Genomic DNA, 18,670 nt, shown 5'->3' on the forward strand with positions numbered 1-18,670 from the left:
CTTGATAATAGGGTTTTTGACTCCAAGAGCTACATATATTCTTCATAGGCAGGTCAAGTTGCCTTCTACCACTAGTGGGGACAATCTCCTCCCTCCCCTGCCACTGTTCTATCAGTTGGCAGGAGAAAAGTGAGGGGAGCCATGTGCTGTGTATTGTCACCATGATGTTACTTCTGGCTGCATGTTGCGGGATGTGGGAACACAAATTCTGTGTTCAGTAAAAATGTGGATCTGTACTGAGCCACTGAGTCACACCATTGATCTATCAAGGTCGTTACTGTCTACACTGGCAGTAGTCTCAGGCAGAAGTCTTTCACATCCCATTCCCTGATTCTTGTTAAACTAGAGATGTCAAAGGTTGACTTGGGATAATTATTCATGTAAAGGAGCTAGTCTACCAATGAGCTTTGGCACTTCCTGGGGGCACTGTGGGTCTGTTGGCCAGGAGGTATCTGCCTACCATTGCTGGATACATTCGATTTTTAAAACTAAACATTATAATTAGTACTATTTCTCACAGTGAAATTCCCTAAACAAAATAAAATAAAATAAAATTGTGCAATTGAGAAAAAGTTTTTATCACCTTTGGCTATCTGATATAGTTTTGAAGGCAAGCCATATTTAGTTTGTGGCACCCAAGTGAGACTTCTGTTACCTCCCTTCTTTATAAGAGAAAAATAGTCCTTGTTTTGTGTGCAATAAGAAAAGCCATTGATATATTTGAGGGAGGGGTTGGCAAGGCTCACCTCGGGCAATGGGCAATGAGTGTAGCTGCACCAGGCCTGTGAGACAGGTTGGGACCCCCAGGCAGCCACAGCCTTACCCTCCCGAATAAAGAGCAAGCTCCCACAGCTGCCACCATTAGTGACTCCTTGTGGGTTGGGCAATACAGCAAGGGCGATTCTGCAGGTCCATTCTGGCATTTTGCCCAGGACCTCAGATTCACTAACTTTTACATCTGTTGTGATTTGAGTAAAAGAGAAAATTACACTTCTGTGCATCATCCTTTCCTCTTTTGGGAAAAGATTGCTTCCTTGTTCAAGAACCCTTGGATCTAACTGAGAAATTTGTTCAAAAGGAAAACCCCAAATGGCCTGGTTGCCATCCCGCAGCTAACGTACACTTTATCTTGTTAGGAGGTACAACTGATTTTGAAAGATGCTTGGAGCTATTTCCATGTTCTTAACAATGTATTTATTTTATTTCTTGCTTGGAGCCAGTTTATAGAGAGCAGCATTTTCCGAAACACTCAAGCCCCTGTTGACTTGGATCGCAATCTTGTTAAGAGCTTTGGCAGTGTTAGCCAAAATAAAGGGAGGGAGGGAGGAGAATGTGAGGGAAGAACAGAGCAGCTACTTTTCGGCTTGCAAAATATTCTAGCCCAAATGTGTGTATGTCATGTACCTTTCTGATGCCTAGCTACCCCATTCAGAAGCAGCTCTGTTAATTCAGTGAGCAGCATTGGGGATAAGATCACTTTCAAGACTTCACAACTATTGAGGTTGGCACATGAGTGGCTGGCTGCTTGCACCACAGAGGTGCTTTGTGCTTTGATGCCTCCTCCCTCACACCCCTATGGAATAACTCCTTCTGGTATTACTTCACTTTTCTGTTAGCAGAGCACTTTCCTCATAAATATAACTGAACAGGTGTTACTTTGCCACTAACTGAGTTTCCAGCTGTCCTCTTCCAACACAGACTGGGCGAAAATCTGTTGTTTGGTACTGTTAGGCAGACTAAAGTGCTCTCAAGCCTGAGACGAAGGCCTTTCTTGCAGGATATGGTGGTTTTGCTGCCAGAAGATGGCCAGGAAGGCCTGGCTGGCTAACAAAGACAGTCCTTCAGCTGCTGGGTGTAGTTCCAGCTTTGCATTCCCTTTGGCAGCAGCACAGAGACTGCTGCAGTGTGGCCAGCCAGCAAAATTAGGAAATAAGGACCTCTTTTATTTACTCAGGCTGCTGAATCATGGGCATTCCTGTCTGCTTGGAGAGAAAGTCAGGCAGCTCTACTTTCCACTGGCAGTCTCGAGAGTGTTTGGTGCTTTCATCTCAGAGTGTTCGCACACTTGTTTTAATGTGCTTTATGGAAATGGTGAAACTCAGCAAGTAAAGAGGAGAAAAATCACACACATATACACCCTCACCACCCCCCATGCACTAACTATGCGATCGAAATTTGCATCTTCAGCATGACTTCATAGGACAGGCAGCTTTTCAACTGCACAAGGTAAACCTGACTTTAGAGTCAGCTGGTGTGAAGAGCCTGATTCCCCCAAATTAAAAATTAACATGGACATGCTAAGTGCATCACATTGAAATTCAGATTCCTTGCTGTTACACAAAAAAAGCATTTACAGTGAGGAGCACTTAGTGATGGGTAGGATATGAAAGAAGGTGCACACATGCTCACACACACTTAGCGTGTGTTTTTTTAAATGCCATTTATACGAAAACACCCCAAATCATGAGTAACTCTGTGGAGTGTTTTGGGATATTGTTGGTAAGCAACTCTCAGGTGGTTAGGTAGAAAATATGTGTCCAGAAATAAACCTAAGGTCAAAATTTTTTGGCTTTTGTATAAATTAAAATGTAAATAATATTGACCTAATTCTATATGTCACTGTATATATTTTTATACTCCTGTATTACCGTGGCATTGATGGTACTTCATTGTCATTATTGTCCAAATATGTGTGAAAGACCTGAGACAGGTCATCTATATCCCACGCTGTATTTGAATAGAAAGTGCTTTGTAGCTTATATCTGCAATTCATTTTTCCACCATAGTTGAGCTTGCTTCTGCAAGGATGTCAAATACCCAGTATTTGAAGTAACCATGGCCACCATGACACATTTCCCATGCATTCCACACTTTTTGGATTCTGTCCTTGTAGGACCACTGTTTTGGTTTGAAAATATACAACAAACATGCTATGTAGTCATAGCAAACAGGAAGCACAAGCTTGCTGGTCCACTCCTGGCAATTCTAAGCAGATGTTACTTGATACAGAGCTGATCTTCGGGGTAGATTTCTACTTGTAGATTTCACCCAATTTGTATGTGCCAAGTGCCTTCCTCTGCCACCCCCTTCCCCCCTAGGAAATTCTTGTTAATTTCTATTCATACCAAATGGGAAATCTTACCAGGTATCAATGCAGCAAGAGATCCCTTTACAGTGCAGAAAATGTAGAATTTCACTTTTAAAATAGAGTTGCAATAATTAGCTTTCTGCAGTCTTAATATTGTTTTAAATGAGATATCCTTATAACAGTTAGGGTTATTATTCCACTGAATCATTTTGGCCCTGATTCATAAAAATAAGTCAGATCTGTTTCTGAAGTTTATTAATCTCTTTCCCCCCCTTCGCTTTGTGAGCTTTCTCTTTAAAAAGTTTATAAGAGGAGAAAAAGGGGATACCAAATCTTTTATTCACCACATTTGAACCTAATATTGGGAGTCTGAGGTAAAGACTTAAGTAATAATTGAACTGGCTGGGCACTTGCAACTCAAATGAAGCGGTTTTAATGCACCATCAGTAACAGTTCCCTTCTACTGCAAACATTCGCAATGCCTTTCCACCAATATTTATAAAGCAATATAGAATTAGGCATTTCCCATTCAGTTCAATTAAGAACAAATAAGCATAAGCAGTTCATGTTTCATACATTACAGCAGGGGTCCTCAACCCCCGGTGTGCGGCCCGGTACCGGGCCGCAAAGGCCATGGTACCGGGCCGCCAGCGGCCGCGCCTTCCTCCCCTCCCGCAGCGAGAGGGGGGGAAGAAGCAGGCACGGCCACCGGCACGCCAGCGAAGGAAACGCGCATGCGCGGAGCTGCCGCGCATGCGTGTTTGTGCCCCCTGTTGGTGAAAACACGCACGCACGGCAGCTCTGCACATGTGCGTTAGGGCCACCTAGTGGCGAAAACGCACATGCGCTACAACTGCGCGTGCGCGTTTGCGAGCAGTGGCGGTGGCCGGGCCGCCGGCTCTCTCCCACTCTTGGAGGCGGTCCCCGACTACTAGAAGGTTGGGGACCGCTGCATTACAGTATATGCTGTTGTTCTGCCACAAAATCTGCCACACTGGAACTTTGCAGTAAATAATATAAATTATTTTACATGTATAACTCCTGCAATGATCCTTTATTCTAAATACTTAGGAATAAGGGATGAGCCCGCAATAAAAGAAGACATGAACATACCACTCAGGTTATATTAACACACTAGTAGTAAAGCCCATTTCATGCTGTAATACAATGGGCGCTAGCTCATGGTTTGGTGTAGGTTTTGTGCCTCACTTGGAAGCAAGCTGGCAACCCTAAGAGGAAGTTTCTCTGTGCACAATAGCCCTGAGCCAAGTCAGGTTCAAGCACACCTAGGAAGTGTGGAATTCCAAAATATAAACCTACACCTATGAGGCAACCTTACCTCCTCTCTGCAGTGTTTTCTTCACCTGATATAGGGCAGGGGCACTAAGTAGCTGGTTAGGTGGCTATAGAAGGAATATAACCTTTTGAGGCTCCACTTTCAACGCTCCAGGAATATTTCTAACCCAGGGGTCGCCAACCTCCAGGTGGGGCACGGAAAGCTTCTGCAATTGCAGCTCATGTCCACACTATAAAGATCAACTCTCCAGGCAGAATTGGCTGCTTTGAGGGGTAGGCAGGGCTGTTGTGCAAAAGCAACAAGGGCTCCCACACAGGTTGTTATGGAGAGGCCTACTGCACAGGGTTGTTCTGCAGATGAAACAGGAGGCAAAAGAACCCCTGCAACAGTTTCATTTGCACAATAGCCCTGTGCAGTAGGCCTGATGTTTTTCTTCTCCACAGCAACCTTGTGTGGTAGGCTTCAAATATTCAGAGAGTGGTGGAAAAGAGACACTAATGGCTTGGCCATGTCTTCCCTCCAGCAGCAAGGCCAGACACAGAACTGTTTTAAATGAGAAGGAGCTTTTCTGTGGCCTCCCTGTCAGTCAGCGGTTAGGCAGAAGGGGAAAGTTTTTTTCTCCTCAAAAGAAAAGCCAACAGACTCCCCTGCATTGCTCTTGGAAATATATCCCTTGCCTCAGGGGCTGTTAGAGGCTTTGTAGCAGGCCTGAAGGGAGGGGGGGGGCAGAATCCTGAGCAAGAGTAGCAATTGCTCATGAGGGGAAGGGGGGGGATTCCACCAACAGGAGGCTTCAGAACCTTCAGCATTTTGTCAGGGTGTACATTTTATGCATATAGACAAAATAGAATCAACAAAATAATAGCCTGTGTTCTTCTATCACTTTTTAGAAAAACCAAGCCCAGGCTTCAACAAATATTAACAATGAACAACTGTTTGCAGTATCTGGGTCGTTATATATAGTGATAATGATATAATATTAGTTCTGCATTTTGTTATTTGTTATTTTAATATTAAAGCCTCTTAATAAAATATTTACACCAGAGACTTGAAATATCTTGAAGAATGGAGTGGCAGATTTTCTTCATTGGACATTTTGGCACAAGAAGGTAAAACATTTGTCTCGAGCAACTGTTTTTGTGATTACTTCTGTGGGTTTTTTTTCTTTTTAAAGACAGGGTTACATTTAAGGTCTCTAAGAATGAAATAGTTAAACTTGAAGCCTCAGCTGTCTGAGAATATTCATTGCTCATCACAGAAAAAAAGAAAATGCGCTTAGCGAGTTTTTCTTTTGCCTGTGGTAGATTAAAGGTGGTAGGCCAGTGAAACAATGACCCTCTTTGGGTGTGGTGGTATGGAAAGGGCAGGAGACATGGAAAGCATTCCCAGGAATTGATTCTCCAGGGGCCCGTGTGTGCCTGGAGGCTTCTCCCTCCCTCCCTTCCTGCCTGAGCACTTCAGGAGGGGAAAGGAATCAGTCCCTGCTTGTCAGACCATGCCCAAAGGAATTGTAATTTAGCAGGCAGGAAATACTTCAAGCCATCGTTTTCCGCAAGGAGCCCAAAGAAGAAGAATCTTTGAAAGAATAGGGTTTGTAATAAAGGTTCACAGAGGGGGGCATGCTTATGGGCTTTCCCGAGGTTCCAGTTCTGTCAAAGGGCCTGTACATACAATATATATCACAAGTGTATATTTAACATGCCAGTGTGATACTCACATTCTCATGCTAATATATGCACATTAGTTCAGCTGAGATTCTTTGCATAACATCCATAGGTCATCACAAGACTATGTTTCTCACAAGTAAATACAGAAGGGTTTTGTGGAGATAACAAAAGATACACATACACAGAATTAACTTATCCATTTACAAACCAGAATAGCAATAGAACCTCAGACAGATAGATGATAGAAAGATATATCTATCTATATTCGGACAAAGAGAGGGAGAGAGAGACTTAAGGTGTAAGGCTATGAGGTACTGAGCTCAGTAAGAACAGGAATACATTGTACATAGGTCACATTATCAGATCTGCTACAACATTTAGATTAAATGTATACATTAAGATAGCAGAAATGAGCAAATTTAATGGAACTTTTACATTTCTGTAAAAGGGGATAATTTGTTTTCTCTAAGGCTCTGATACTATGGAATAAGGGAGAATGCCTTAAATCTTGGATCATCTCATAGAAATTGAAAACCCCAATCAACCTGTTCCCTGATTTAGTAGGCTGCTTAATCATCAAAACTGCAATCCTAAACAGAATTAGTCTTCTAAGTAGATTGAGTTGAATTGATTTTGAAGAGTGTAATTATGTTTAGCATTGTACTATATGACTGATAACCTCCTTGGAGAAGTTTGGAATCCTAGTTGAGGATTCTGCCATAAATGTGGCACAATTTGTAGAAAACTTCTCTTGCAGAGTTCAGAAGGGGACCCTAACTTGTTCAGTGTTTAGCTTGTCCTGGAAAGCATTGTTGCGGTGGGCAAGGATCCAGAAATGGTGTTGGTTGTTTTTTCAGAGTTAGACGATTGCTGACTGGCGTTGATAGTGAGATGATGTTATTGGTTCTCGATGCAGGAAAGGGACAAATCTTCATCTGTTTCCTGTGGATAAACAAAAGCCTTATAATCTAGTGAAATCTTGTTACCTTAAAAAAAGCAGCCTTGGAATGTGTTTCTAGAACCAATTCTTACCTCATGTTTTAGAATACTTTGCTTGTTAAAGAGCCCTGTAGATTTTAAGGAATTGGCTGCACACTTTGAAGATACACTTTCCCCAAGAATTTATCCAGAGTTTTTGGAGGGTAAGGGTAGAAAGGGGAGAGAAGATGGCATTATCCTAACTTACTTCGTTTTACAAGGATAAAAAGCCAAAATATTACTTTAAAAAGAAACTAAAACAAACTTCAGCTATACAATGTTCTTGAGAACCATTTTTACATGAAGAAGATACTGTCTGAAGATTCTAATTGACAGCATGTGGGAAGGTTCTCATATATGACACGTCATGGGTCTAGCTACCATTCATTTAAATGAGTCTTTTGTAGGAAAAAGTAGAGATGGGTTGTGTCATAAGTATGAATGCAGATTGATTCTCTACATGATCATTTCCTTCTATATTTTTTAAAAAAAACATTAGGGATGTGAACAGGGACAAGGCTGTGGCTGGACTCTAGTTCGAGTACCATGTATGAAAGTGCCAGAGAGAATGGCCAGAGCAGTTCCATTCACTTTAAACATTCTTCTCTGCGGTCAGGAAACCTTCTTGAGCAGAAGAGCAACCCAAATCAGGATTTGGCAGTTTTGGCTCTAACAAACTGTCACCCAATTGTGGTTTGCAAACCAGCTTCAAAACATTGTTATAAACTCAGGTTTGTTGGCTGTTTGCAAATCGTGATTTGTGGGTTCAGATGTAATAAGTTTGGTTTCCTAACCACAGATTGTCATTGCATCTGGACTTCTGCCATAGATTGTGCCAGAATATCACCTTTCAGGCATGCTTTCTCTTTGAAGTGCTTTGTACATGGTAGATATTCTCTATCAAAAACAAAGCAACATACATTTTAGTTATGGTAAAGCCTATTAAAATGCCTTGAATAAATCTTTTTTGGCCTAAAGGGTGCCATTGGACTCAAATTTTGTTGTACTATTTCAGACCAACATGGCTATCCACTTGAACCTATTAATCCCAGTAATGAGGTAGTGTAATGTCTAAATAATTTGGGTTGGTATTTGGCATCTATTGTTTGTCTTTCAGTGTCTCTCATAAATCTTTCAGCTTTTATCGTAATAATTTGTCTTTTGTCCCCGTTTCCAGTTTTTTTTAATGTTGCTTTGTTTATGATCAACGAAATGTTCAGATTCTGTTTTATTAAGGAAGTTGAACAAGTAAGTTTTTTTGAGAAGAGGAAGAAATGGTGAGCAACCTCTTGAACTTTAAAGGAACAAAATACAGTGTTAGAATTTGGCTTTTGTGAAGTTCACTCTTTTCACTGAACCCCGGCTGACTCAGTACATGTAATACAATCTCACGTGATCACAGTTATATATTAATATTTCTGCTGGTCGCTTGCAACCATTTTCTTGACTATTGATAAAACCCTCCTTATTTTACATTGCTTGTTGATATCATACTTCTTATTGTTCTTTTCTAGTATTTGTATCTGTTTACAATAACCCAATAAAGTATGTTGTTCTCTGGACCAACTTTATTTTTTAATGAGAAAATTAAATTAGTTTTTATTAACTATTAGGCATGGTGGTTGATTCAGTTTTAAAAATACTTTTCTAATTTTTTTCCACTGGGTTCTTCAGTTGTTCCCATAATATGCAAATCATTTCATGGATACAAAAGAAGCATTAAATATATTAAAACCTGCATTTTAATAAAGTTGTCAATGTATAATACATATGTAACTGAGGATGTTAAAAAGCAATAAAAAGGTAATACTGGAACAGGCCTATTTCTTAGCTGTCCTAATTTTACTGTCTGATTTAAATGAGCATTGTGTAAAGGCTGATGGATATGGGTATAAAAGATACCCTGTTTCATGTTTTAAAGTTGTACACATATTTCAGTTTGTTCCTTATGGAATGCATATGTTCACATATCAAGTGCAATTTGAATATAAGGCCTTTAACCATTTGTCTCTCTCTCTTGTTTCCCCCACAGATGGAGTAGATATTGAGGATGACCCCTCCTGTTCATGGCCAGCTTCATCACCTTCCAGTAAAGATCAGACTTCCCCAAGCCATGGAGATGGTTGTGATTTTGGTGAAGAAGAAGGTGGCCCAGGGTTGCCCTACCCATGCCAGTTTTGTGATAAGTCGTTTAGCCGCCTCAGCTATTTAAAGCATCACGAACAAAGTCACAGTGATAAGCTCCCCTTCAAGTGTACATACTGCAGTCGCCTCTTCAAACACAAGCGGAGCAGAGATCGCCATATCAAACTTCACACAGGAGATAAGAAGTACCACTGCAGTGAGTGCGATGCAGCATTTTCAAGAAGCGATCATCTTAAAATCCACTTAAAGACTCATACCTCTAACAAGCCATATAAGTGTGCCATTTGCCGCCGTGGATTTCTTTCCTCTAGTTCACTTCACGGTCACATGCAAGTCCACGAGAGGAACAAAGATGGTTCTCAGTCTGCCTCCCGGATGGAGGAGTGGAAAATGAAAGACACTCAGAAGTGCAGTCAGTGTGAAGAAGGTTTTGATTTTCCTGAAGATCTCCAGAAACACATAGCAGAATGCCACCCTGAGTGTTCCCCAAATGAAGATAGAGCTGCTCTCCAGTGTGTTTACTGCCATGAGCTCTTTGTAGATGAAAGTTCACTTGTAAACCACATGGAGCAGAGTCATAATGGGGCAGAAAAGAAAAATATGTGCAGTATTTGCTCAGAGAACTTCCATACGGTTGAAGAGCTGTACAGCCATATGGATAGTCACCAGCAACCAGAATCATGCAACCATAGCAACAGCCCTTCTTTAGTGACTGTTGGCTACACCTCAGTTTCTAGCACCACACCAGATTCAAACCTCTCTGTGGACAGTTCAACTATGGTAGAAACGGCGCCCCCGATATCAAAAGGCCGTGGAAGAAAGCGGGCAGCCCAACAAGTGCCAGATATTACTGGGCCTTCAAATAAGCAAGCCAAGGTTACCTACAGCTGCATTTATTGCAACAAACAGTTATTTTCCAGCCTTGCAGTACTGCAGATACACCTGAAAACTATGCATTTAGACAAACCTGAACAGGCTCATATTTGCCAGTATTGCTTGGAAGTGTTACCTTCGCTCTATAATCTGAATGAGCATCTTAAGCAAGTACATGAAGGGCCAGATCCAGCACTGATTGTTTCTACCATGCCTGCCATGATCTATCAATGCAACTTCTGCTCAGAAGTTTTCAATGACCTCAACACTCTTCAGGAACATATTCGATGTACTCATGGATTTGCAAATCCTGCTGCTAAGGACAGTAATGCATTCTTTTGTCCCCACTGTTACATGGGCTTTCTTACTGATTCTTCTTTGGAAGAGCATATTAGACAAGTCCATTGTGATCTCAGCAGTTCCCGTTTTGGTTCTCCTGTCTTAGGTACTCCTAAGGATCCTGTTGTGGAAGTATATTCTTGTTCCTATTGTACAAATTCTCCAATATTTAACAGTGTTCTTAAACTGAATAAGCATATAAAGGAGAACCATAAGAACATTCCATTAGCGCTAAATTACATCCATAATGGAAAGAAATCTAGAGCGATGAGCCCTTTGTCTCCAGTGACTATCGAGCAGACTTCTTTAAAGATGATGCAGGCTGTAGGTGGTGCCCCACCACGCCCTGCAGGTGAATATATTTGTAATCAGTGTGGTGCTAAATACACTTCCCTTGATGGTTTTCAGACTCACTTAAAAACACATCTTGACACCGTTCTACCCAAACTGACATGCCCTCAATGCAACAAAGAGTTTCCAAATCAAGAGTCCCTGCTGAAGCACGTGACTATCCATTTCATGATAACCTCTACTTACTACATCTGTGAAAGTTGTGATAAACAATTTACTTCAGTTGATGATTTGCAGAAACATTTGCTTGACATGCATACTTTTGTGTTTTTCCGTTGCACTTTGTGCCAAGAGGTGTTTGATTCTAAAGTCTCCATTCAGCTTCACTTGGCAGTGAAGCACAGCAATGAAAAGAAGGTGTACAGGTGCACCTCCTGTAATTGGGACTTCCGCAATGAGACAGACTTGCAGCTCCATGTTAAACACAATCACTTAGAGAATCAAGGAAAAGTGCACAAGTGTATTTTCTGCGGTGAGTCTTTTGGTACTGAGGTGGAGCTCCAGTGCCACATTACAACACACAGCAAGAAATACAACTGCAAGTTTTGCAGCAAAGCATTTCATGCTATCATATTGCTAGAGAAACACTTGAGGGAAAAGCATTGTGTTTTTGAAACGAAAACTCCTAATTGTGGAACCAATGGAGCATCTGAACCTGTTCAGAAAGAAGAAGTAGAGCTACAGACCTTGTTAACTAACAGCCAGGAGTCTCATAATAGCCATGATGGCAGTGAAGAAGATGTTGATACATCTGAGCCAATGTATGGATGTGATATCTGCGGAGCAGCCTACACAATGGAGTCTCTTCTGCAAAATCACCAGCTTCGAGACCACAACATCCGACCTGGGGAAAGTGCCATAGTGAAGAAAAAGGCAGAACTCATTAAAGGGAACTATAAGTGTAATGTGTGTTCTCGAACATTCTTCTCTGAAAATGGACTTCGTGAACACATGCAGACGCATTTGGGACCAGTGAAACACTATATGTGCCCAATATGTGGCGAGAGGTTTCCATCTCTTTTGACTCTCACTGAACATAAAGTCACACATAGTAAGAGCCTCGATACCGGAAACTGCAGAATTTGCAAAATGCCACTCCAAAGTGAGGAAGAATTTTTGGAGCATTGTCAGATGCACCCGGACTTAAGAAACTCTTTGACAGGATTCCGTTGTGTGGTATGCATGCAGACAGTGACGTCTACTTTGGAGCTGAAGATCCATGGCACATTCCACATGCAAAAAACGAGCAGCAGTTCAGCAGTGCAGTCTACTGGGCGGGTGCAGCATATTCAAAAACTGTACAAATGTGCTTCGTGCCTGAAGGAGTTCCGTTCAAAGCAGGATTTGGTGAAACTTGACATCAATGGCCTACCATATGGTTTGTGTGCTGCCTGTGTTAATCTCAGCAAAAGTGGTAGCCCCAGTATCAACATGCCTTCAAGCAGTAATAGACAAGGCATGGTCCAGAATGAGAACTTGAGCTCCACTGAGAACAAAAACAAAGCAGGAGGGCTGAAGACTCGCTGTTCCAGTTGTAATGTTAAATTTGAATCAGAAAGTGAACTCCAGAACCACATCCAGTCAGTCCACAGAGAGCTCATTCCGGACAGCAACAGTACTCACCTGAAAACCCCACAGGTCTCACCGATGCCCAGAATCAGTCCATCTCAGTCTGAAGAGGTAATTCTATGTTTGCTCATGTTTGAGTTGTTTTTTTAAAAAAAACATATTAGTCAAAAACATGTAATCTCTCTCTCTGTCTCTCTCTCTCACACACACACTCACTCACTAACTAGTTTGCGTGGGTATGCTTAGCCTGAATGTGTTGAGTACTGTCTGGCATAGCCATTAGCTAGCTAGCAATTATTTGCTTCTTGATAAGCCCTGTGTTTTGGCTTGAATGGTGCAGAGTAGGACTAATTCCAGTCTCCCTAGGATATTGTCTTCTTTATCACTAAAGAGAATAATCTTCATGCCAGCACAACTGAGATCTGGAATCTTAGCTGAGGTTCATTTTGAGCTGGAATCCCTCGTTCTGAGTTGTGCTTACGGCACAGAGTGTTAATGACATAAAAGTAAACCACATCAAGCCAAAGCGTTGGCATGCAGAGTGCTGTTTTTTGAAAATATTTGTGAGCAACAAAGCAGGAGGGCTATTTTTGTAAATTATGTTGTTGACATTAATTTTTCCCTGTCTTGCTCTACTTTGATTAAAAAGAAACACCACAGTGTAACACCTACTTTTGCTAAAGGGCAAATTAGTCTTTTCATTGCAATTCAGTTTTTATTGTGTCTATTTTTTTTGACAGAACATCATGCTAGGCTTTGGATGATTAACATTTCCTGAGAATAATCTGTAATATAAAATTGCACAAATGTGAATGTCCCATGGGGCAGTAACGAGATCATATTCTTATTCCAGATTAATTAATTTTCAATAAATGCTGTGCCCTTGTTCTATTATCATAATCGCTAACACGAGTTAGAATTGCCAGAGGGGGCATTCCCAAGAATACTTAAACATACATTATTTAGCCCTTAACTTGCTTTAACTTCCCTTTTGTTTACGCAAGGGGCAGGCAACATATGGTCCATTCTCTACATCCAGTCACTAAGTTTTGTTCCACTATTACCCCTTTCTCCCCTTCCATGCATACCTATCCTGTTGGGAGCTGAGAAGATGATAACTGTGGGGAAAGTAAGTAGCAATCAGGGCCAAGGGAAAAGCCATGGAAGGCCAGATGCAGACTGTTAGCCATGCATTTTCTATTGCTGGTCTAGACCATTAGCTTAGTTAAAGTAAAAGAAAAGCATATTTAACAGAGCTTGTTCATAGTCATCTGCGATCCATGTTTTGATTCCCCCCCAAAGATTAATTAAATCAGAAATCCTTAAAATATCTAGCTGAGATTCTGTGGTAGGCTATGTAACTACATGTGGGGGGAAATTCTCTTTCTGCCCTTCTAGTATCAGTAGTACCTAAAGAGATAAAGGATAGCTATCTAGGGATGTCAGTCCCCTTGGGTCCCCTGGAATTATAGCTTATCTCCAGATTAAAGACATGTTCCCCTGGAGACAACGATTGCCTTTGAAGGTGGACTCCATAGCATTATATTCCACTGAGGTCCCTCTCCACCCTAAATCCCAACCACTCCCAGTTTCACCCCCAAATCTCCAGGTATTTCCCAATCCAGAGCTGGCAACCCTATCTATATCCAGGGAACAGCCCACCCTGTCATGCCTGTAGGATTTCCTTCCCTCTTAATAAAGGGATGGAAGAGAGTAAGAATACCAGCTGTCAAGATGAAACTATCTTGGCCTGTTCTTGTTCCACTGAAATCACTAGGTGAACCTTTCCTTGCCATGAAGACGAGCACTGTTACCTACTAATTCCTGCACATTCAAACACCTGTAAAAGGCACAAGTAAAAGAAGTACTAATAAGTTGACACCTTACAATCCCTACCAGGATTGTTCTCAGCCTCAAGCCTTGGATAATAGATAGCCAGCTTTGTATATACACAACATGAAAAATCAGTTAGCTAGAAAAAAGTTAAATATCCAAAAGAGGTAACCGCTTATCTCAGAATGTATGTAACTTGGGCATATGTCTGTTTACTTGATTTTTCTGCCACCACTACTCACATCCAAATTTGTGTTAGCACCTGCTGGGATAAGCAAATACTGCAGCAATCACATAACAAGTTTATTGAATATCATGAGTCTCTCTACAAATGAAGGCAATAGAAAAGTAATGTCTCCCTCTAGTTCCATCACAAAAATTGATAACCATAGAAGCAATAATATATGATATGCTGATTTGTGCTGTGTTAGCTTTATTATTCTTTCTCCAATGGTTTTCCCAATATTCAATGCATTCTAAGATTTTTTTTGTAGGGGGTGTAATTTGTGCTTTACTGAAAATGCACTGGTAGGGTAAATCATGACTTTTCCCTTTTTAAAGAAATCCAAAACAGTGATATTGCTTGAACTTGGCCCACAAATGTAAGATCATATGGAAGGGAGTCATGGGGGTGTGGGGAAAATAGTTGGCAGTGGCAATTTTACATCTCCTTCTGTGAGGAAAACACAATATTTCAATTTGTTGTAGTTTTAACATGAATGATTTAGGGCTTCATATCTACTTTCTGCACAATGATCCTAATAAAACTCTTGGCTAACTTATCAGAAACCACCAGCTTTTTCTCTCAGTCTCAGCTCATTGTTCTCCTTACTATAGTTCCCATTCTACATGGTCATGCAGATCACATTATCTTTAAACCGCTCCTGTGGAGCGGTACAAATAAAGCAGTAAGGGCTAAAGGGGAGGAGAAAGGGGCGGGCTGAGTCCATGATAAAAACTCGGAGGGGCCAATCAGGAGCCGCGAAGCAGGGCCCATGGCCGGGGAGGCCAGGGACGCCAGGCCTTTGACGTGGCTAGAACAGTGGGGCAGTCGCGTCGCAGATGCGGCGGCCCTGCTCTTCTCACAGCGCTGAACACGGGACGTCGCGGGGGGCCCCCCGGGGAACGCGTAACGCTTCGCCGGGGGGGGGGCTAGCGCCCATTTTATTGTAAAAAAGGGGGGGGCTTTCCCCCCTAATAGAGAGATGATTATTAGGCATCACACAGAGAACTGGTGGGATAATTCCCATGACTGGAATTCAGTAGCAGAGGGATATGAGTTGTTCAGAAAAACACAAAAGGCCAGAGAGGAAGTGGATTGGTGCTGTATGTGAAGAGAGGGTTTGCCTGTCAAGATATATTAGAGGGGGAGAATGACATTTAAGTGGAAATATCTGGGTGAAGATAAGGGAGGCAAAAACAAAGAATATAGTTGTTGCCGTCTGCTGCAGACCACCTGACCAGGGTGAGGACATGGATGCTGACCTCCTTGAGCAGCTTGATAGAATATCCAGCCAACAGGACATTGTGATTATGACTGACTTCAATATTCCTTCAGTGTTCTGGGTAAAAAGCTCTGCTAAGCATTCAGAATCGTGCATCTTTCTGAACTGCTTGGCTGACTACTTCATAGTGAAAGAACATACAAGAGTCTTAGCCATACTCAACTTAATACTGACCAACAGGCAAAAGCTGGTGGATGGGATGAATGAGGTAGGGACCCTGGGGTAAGGGGACCATGTCCTTCTAGAATAACTTTTGAGATGGGGTGGCAAGGAAGTTCAAATTTAGATGTGTATGTTAGATTTTCATAGAGTAGACTTGGATAAATGATGATAATCATGCCTTGGACAAGAAAGAGCAAGTGAAGGGTGGGCACTCCTTAAACAAGAACTACTGCATGATCAAGCCATGACTATTCCAGCAGGACATATAAACGGAGAAATGTCACCTGAGTATCATCATAATTTTTGGATTCAAAATAAACTCAGGTAGGTAATCATGTTGGTCTGAAGCAGTAGAAAAAAGTTTGTGTCCATTGGTACTTTTAAGGCCAACAAAGCTTAATTCTGGGAACGATTGAGGGCAAAAGAAGAAGGGGACGACAAAGAATGAGGTGGATGGTTAGGGTCACTGAAACAGTCAGTGCAAACTTAAATGGAATGGTAGAGGACAGGAAGGCCTGGAGGATCATTGTCCATGGGGTTGCGATGGGTCGGACACGACTTCACACCTAACAACAACATAGATAGCTTGGAATAAAAAAGAATTAACAAAGACATTAAACATTTTTAAAGATTCTAAAGTCTACCTCTGAATGTTTCTTGCCTTGAAAACTCTACAGATCCCCATAAATTGTCTGCAACTTGATGACACTATCCATCAACACCAAAGTCTACCTCAAAGGAAAATATGAACAACTGCAATGCAGATTTCAGTTGGTTAGTAGAAGAGTTACAGAATAAATTTGTATGAAATTAATGAATACTACAGAATCACCTTATATGGCTGTTGTTCAGAGAAAAATGGCCAAATATATGTGGGAGTGGTTAGATTTAGAAAGCCCTAGCTAGTAAGAGTAGATACGGTGTTGACCCTGAGTGTTTTTTTAAATTGCAGTGACTGTAAACAAAACCTTTAAAAAACAGCCACAAGGAAAAACACTTCCATTATCCCTTTGTTCATCATACCAGTAAAACGCAATTTTTACTCAGCTACCATCGCATCTGCAAACTCATACCTGGCTCAGTTGTTTAGGATAGTTCGATCTCTCATTGCTCTGGTAGAAGGGCAACAAAAGAGTCGTCACTTGGATATCAGCTGTAGGCATTTGCGAGTCATTTCACAGACAAAATCTCGATGCTCCACCATGACCTCCCTCCAACCTTAGATAAAGAAAGTGAAGTGGAGGCCCCTTTGCCGTCTCTGGTAAAAACACTGAATAACTTCAGACGACTCACGCTGACCGAAGTGGACAGAATGCTAGCAGCAGTGGGGCCAGCCACATGCCCACTAGACCCTTTCCCATCGTGGCTTCTAAAAACCGCAGACATAAGAATAAAGGGTCCCCTCTGAGAGATAATCAACTAATCTCTCACAACGGGAGAATTCCCGGAGGAATAGAAAGAGGCAGTGGTATGCCCGTTACTGAAAAAAACATCTTTAGACCTGCGAGAGCCTGGCATTTCTGGGCAACCTGACCTGTCTTGCACCTAGCATTTCTGGGCAAGATGGTAGAAAGGGCTATTGCAAACCAACTAATGGCATTCCTGGAAGGAACTTCGGTCCTAGACCCATCCCAGTCAGGCTTCTGGCCTGGCCATGGGGTAGAGACAGTGCTAGTTGCCCTGATGGACAACCTCCATCACCAGTTAGACTGAGGCGGGTCGGCGCTGCTAGATCTTTCAGCAGCATTCAACCCAGTCGACCATGAGCTTCTAGCTTGCTGCCTCGTTGATGCCGGAATACGAGGGACGGTCCTTCAATGGCTGATCTCCTTCCTCCGGGGTCGTGGACAGAGGGTTGCAATAGTAGAAAAAATGTCAAACCAACGACAACTTAATTGTGGAGTTCCACAAGGGGCGGTCCTCACTCCTATCCTTTTCAACGTTTTCTTATGTCCTCTTGCACAACTGGTATGGAAGTTTGGGCTGGGTTGTCATCAATATGCAGATGACACCCAGCTCTTCCTCCTGATGGATGGCCACCCTGACTCTCCCCCAGAAGCATTAGCCAGCTGCCTGGAAGCAGTGACGAGATGGCTCAATCAGAGTCGTCTGAAGCTCAATCCTTCAAAGACAGAGGTCCTGTGGCTGGGTAGGAAGAGCCCATGTGAGGAAGTGAGCCTGCCCACCCTGGATGTTGTACAGCTTCATATAGCTCACTCCGCCATTAACCTGGGCATGATCCTGGATGCTTCCATCACAATGGAAGCCCAGGTCGCAAAGGTAGCGCGGCTGGTATTTCATCATCTCCATCAATCCAAGCTACTAGCGCCCTACCTGGCCCTGGAACATCTAGCCACGGTGATCCATGCAGTGGTCTCTAGACCGGACTTCTGTAACTTGCTCTATGCAGGCCTGCCTTTGGCTTTGACCTGGAAATTACAACTGGTCCAAAACGCAGCGGCCAAAGTCCTCACAGCAACCCCATGGAGGGCTCACATCTGGCCCATTCTCCACCAGCTTTAATGGTTGCCAGTTGAATTCCGGATCAGGCTAAAGGTTCTGATAATTACCCTCAAGGCCATACGCAGCCAGGGCCCAGTGTATCTGAGGGACCACCTCCCTGCCTATGCCCCCCAAAGAGCACTATGCTCCACCGCCACCAACTGGCTAATATTCCCTGGCCCTAAAGAAGCCTGCCTGGCTTCAACCAGGGCCAAAGCCTTCTCTGTCCTAGCCCACACCTGCTGGAATGAGTTCCCAGAGGAGATCAGGCCCCTGACGGAGCTAAAACAGTTCCGCAGGGCCTGCAAAAGGGAGCTCTTCCACCAGGCATTTGGTTGATACCATCAACCAAATGGCACAG

General features: G+C 42.5%; 1 protein-coding gene across 11 annotated transcripts in view; it reads left to right on the forward strand.

The window, feature by feature from the left end:
* Positions 1-18,670, forward strand: part of ZNF521 (zinc finger protein 521) — a 336,017-nt gene that overhangs the window by 131,178 nt on the left and 186,169 nt on the right. For all 11 annotated transcript variants that reach the window (XM_077352569.1, XM_077352571.1, XM_077352572.1 and 8 more), the window contains one exon: positions 9,063-12,418. In XM_077352569.1, coding sequence (XP_077208684.1) covers positions 9,063-12,418 — 3,356 coding nt within the window. The remainder of the gene's footprint in view (positions 1-9,062; positions 12,419-18,670) is intronic.

Source organism: Paroedura picta, chromosome 9 (assembly GCF_049243985.1).
Source record: "Paroedura picta isolate Pp20150507F chromosome 9, Ppicta_v3.0, whole genome shotgun sequence".
In the NCBI taxonomy this organism is placed as follows: domain Eukaryota; kingdom Metazoa; phylum Chordata; class Lepidosauria; order Squamata; family Gekkonidae; genus Paroedura; species Paroedura picta.